The sequence below is a fragment of the Lepisosteus platostomus genome, chromosome 2 (genome assembly GCF_059453375.1).
Source record: "Lepisosteus platostomus isolate fLepPlt1 chromosome 2, fLepPlt1.hap1, whole genome shotgun sequence".
NCBI lineage: Eukaryota > Metazoa > Chordata > Actinopteri > Semionotiformes > Lepisosteidae > Lepisosteus > Lepisosteus platostomus.
The window spans coordinates 73,008,218-73,012,394 of NC_142612.1; the positions used below are offsets into that span (position 1 = coordinate 73,008,218).

A 4,177-nucleotide genomic window follows, 5' to 3' on the forward strand; every position below is an offset into this window, starting at 1 on the left:
TATACTAGTCTCCTAACAGTCATTATATTAATGCTAATGCGAGGGATTATCTTTCTTTAAAATATATACAATATAGAAGGCTTAGAAATAAAAAATAGATATTTGAATAACCATCCTCTGTAAACACGAGTAGTTGCATTGTAAGCTATCAATATATAATTACTAAATATTAATATGGTAGCGAATTAAGGACCTATGAGACCGCTACTGTCCTGCATCAAAATCTTTAGCCGTACAATTTTAAGATAAATCTATATAAAATATTAAGATGCTCTATGATAATTCCCTTTCACAAATTAACAGAAAAAGGGTGTTCACTATTGAAAAGTAAAAATCCTATTTTTGTTCAAGCGAATTTGTTTTTTCAGATTTCAATGGTCTAAACCTATGTGGTGTTTTGCTGTCTAAAAATATATTTCTGGGTGCCCCATGTTTCGTTTTCACAACAAAAAGTAAAACAAGGAAATAGATGCGGGGCAATTCGGTTAAGTTTTTAAGTCCATTGCACGGAAGTTTAAACAAAAACATTTAACAACTATGAAAAATTATTGGGTCAATCAATAGGGTTCTAACGCTTATTTCACGTTACCCTCGCATTCACTTGTTAATTAAAGGCCTATGCCTTATTTTTACATAATATTAACACCTCAAATGAAGAAACTGAGAAACGAACGAAGAGGAAAATTTTGAATAAAATACAGGTTTATTAAGTAATTCACAAAACTAAAAAAGTGCTAGTTTAACATGGTCCCAACATGAATGAGACAAAGTTTTAAGTTTACAAAATAAGAAAGAGTTCAAAACTGGCCCTGAATGATGCATAATAGTTAGGATTGCAAATTGTTAAACGCTTTCTAAATCAGATAATATCTCTTTGGTCTAACAATGTACACATTAACCCATAACTTTCTGTATGTCTTGTAGTTCACCATACGTTCTGTTATTCGGAATAAACATAACTTGCTAACCTGGCGAACACTTCTGCATGTAACACATTTATGACGTGGAAACGCCACACGGGCGTACAACTGTGTCATTTAAATTCTTAATGTTTGTTGTTTTACAAGAGCACATAGTTCAACTTCTTACAGCACAGTAAACGTACAGAATCTGAATCCGACGTTCTTACACACATTATATTTAAATAGTATTTGTAATCTCAATTCCCTTTTAAGGGAAGTGGTCGCATTGTACAGATGTACCATACAAAAACACATTAATCTTCTTTTCCCCCAAGTCTACCACTGGGGAAAAAAATGACCCCCAGAAGCTTTCTCTCTGTCAGCTTTAAGGACATAATGTCTCATCACTTACACAATACGTTCAATCATAGATGACACAGGGTTCCCTCAAGAAACTTTGGCACGGAACAGATTGTGACAGAATCCATGATCATTTCAAAATACTTTCGCTTGCATTTAATAGTGGGTAAAAAGTCCTGTTTCCATGCGGACCGTCGGCTCAAATGTCTATTCTTGTATGCAATGCGGAGTGTTTGCTCTCGTGATCCCAATACGAACAGTGCATCATAGAAAGCTCTGCTGGCTGACGAGAGCAGGCGAACTGAAGGCCGGCTCCGTTTGCCGAAGAAGCCGGGGGAGGCGCTGGAGTCGGCGGACTCAGCTGTTGCGGGTGGTGAGCGTGCGGATGGTGATGATGGCTCATCCCGTTGTACGAATTCACCATGCTGGGTAAAGCCATGCTTTGGACCCGGGAGTAAGGATTATAAGAGGACGGCGCCGATAGTCCTTTCACATTGACAGGGCTCACGTTGCCACTGGCCATCTGGCACGAACTGTAAGGCATGGGAGTGGGAGGCTGCCCAAGCGACCAAGAGTTGTTCATAAAACTGGACTGCAAGTACTTCGGTGGGGAGAGATAACCATATCCATCTCCGAACAGTGATTTTCCGGGTTGAAAATGTGTCGGAGGGGGTCTGAAAGGCCTCTTCATCCTCCTTCTCCTCCTGTAGTTACCCTTTTCGAACATGTCTTCACAAGCGGGGTCCAGAGTCCAGTAATTCCCTTTCCTCTCGCCCCCTCCCTCCCTGGGCACTTTTATGAAGCACTCGTTGAGGCTCAGGTTGTGGCGAATACTGTTCTGCCAGCCCTTCTTGTTCTTTTCGTAGAAAGGGAACTTGCTGATGATGTACTGGTAGATGCCGGATAAAGTGAGCCTCTTCTCTGAGCTTTCTCGGATAGCCATGGCAATGAGAGCCACGTACGAATAAGGGGGTTTCTGAGACGGGTCTGCCTTCTCCGAACTCTTATCCTGGATCGGTTCGTCTTTGGGTCGTTCTTTCTCCTTGGCCGTGTTGGTGTCATGAACCATCAAAGCCATTGCGTCATCTTCTTGGTTTTGATAAGTGGCCATCATTACGCACAGAAAAACAAAAACAAACCAAGAGTAATTGGAATAATAATAATAACAACAACAAGAATAACAATACAAATAGTATTCTCCAGCCACAAGTTCTTTTTTACGCCGTACCAGAATCTTGCGTTAAGTGCAGGGCCCGAGGAATTGATTTAGTACCACAATTACTGTTCTAGTGAAGCAATAACTCCTTTCCCTGAAGCTCAGCTTCTTATGAGATTGCTCCTATTACAGGCACAGCCCAGGTTGTGATTAGGTTCCTCTTTAAGTCCAGCCTTTTCTTCCTTCCAGAAGCAGAATGGCACCTCGTCTGGGGTTTCTCATATATCCTGCGATGATGTACTTCTCTCTGATTTGTGTGCTGAATGTGTTCCGCCTCCGTCTCTCTCTAGGTCCCCCCCCTACAAGAGCAACAGAGTTTCCTCATCGCGTCTGTTTGAAATTAGAAATCCATTTTCATAATCGCGCCGTAAAACACAAACTGTGAGTCCTTGACACAAACCGTTCAGTTAATCGTCTTTAGACGCCTATTCCGAGGGCTTCCTAAAATAGCAGTTTAGGACAATGGAACAGGTCCCGCTTAAAGTGAATCAGTAACCATAATTACAGAGTAATACATCCAAAGATAACAGAATAAAATACATTATCAGTAATGTCTATTGGTCTACATGCTCCCCTCTTTTCGCGAGGTTGGGAATACTTTCGCATTGTTTTTTCACACTTAGGTATGGATTTTGAATAAGGTTGCAATTCAAATAATTTTGAATAATGGTTGTAAATGAAAAAGACCTTTATTGTTATTGATTTGCATGCAGTACGGAAGGAGACAGCTTATTTAGATGAAAATGTGACCCTTCTTTTTTCCAAGCTCAGCAAAATACGTGACTTCCTGTAAAACAAAACACGCTTTTCACTGCCACGATTGTAATCATCATTAAATTTCTTATTCCTGTTGTTTGCACCCCTCTTTGAGACGGAGTGTTTGTTTCATGTTAAAACCAGAATTTTACTTCTTTCTGAACGTGTCGGGATCGTAGGCTAGTTTATAAGCGCGGTTAGAGCGAGACATTTCCCGCGGCTCGAATCTTTTTTTTTTAGAGACAAATTATTTGCCGCAGATCTGACATGGTATGTATTTCTCTGGCCACCCATGCTGGCCCTGCCGGCCTTTGCTGGAAGACATTTCCGTACCCAGAGACCGTGCAGGTGTAACAGCATTGTTCCGTGTGTCATCGCCTCCTCCGCACTCCACATCCATCATGTCTGAGCAAAGCCAAGGAAAGCGCGCGGTGCTGCCACAAGGAAACAACTGAGTCGCGCGAACAGCTCGGGGAAGATCTGATTGCTTCAGGTAGTCCGGGACCAGTAAGTTGAAATGCCGGGAAATAAAACTGGATAGAAAGAATCTGGATATTCTCTCTGTCGTTGTTTATTCCTCTTCAGACCGCGGTTTTTAGGTGTAGATTGTGTTCTTCGGCAATTTCGAGAGGAGCAAAAAACGAGGTACCATTAAGTGTTGGAACATATTTCTGGATTGTAATTTAGAACCGGAACACCGATGAATGCTAACGTAGATGTCAAATTTCTGTTGTTTAACGGAAGATCTCATAAAAGTTAACATGAGAGAGAAATGACGTAGGTAGACATCTAATTGCCTCATTAATGTCGGGGCATTTATATTCTTCGAATAAAATCTAAAAAATGCAAGCCTTTTTAAAAACGGTGTAGTATTTAAATGACATATTTTTTGCTTGCTCCGTTAAACATAATTTGATTCACAAAAGTTTAAATAAAAGGTTCG

The 4,177-nt window shown here is 40.7% G+C and overlaps 1 protein-coding gene across 1 annotated transcript; it reads right to left on the reverse strand.

Moving 5' to 3' along the window:
• Positions 1-684: 684 nt before the first annotated feature.
• foxl2a (forkhead box L2a) lies at positions 685-2,777 on the reverse strand. Its single transcript, XM_088617506.1, has 2 exons — positions 2,491-2,777; positions 685-2,348 (listed from the first exon to the last, which is right to left on the reverse strand). The coding sequence occupies exon 2, from the start codon at positions 2,338-2,340 to the stop codon at positions 1,462-1,464; it is 879 nt and encodes a 292-aa protein (XP_088473632.1). The 5' UTR covers positions 2,341-2,348; positions 2,491-2,777; the 3' UTR covers positions 685-1,461.
• Positions 2,778-4,177: the final 1,400 nt, after the last annotated feature.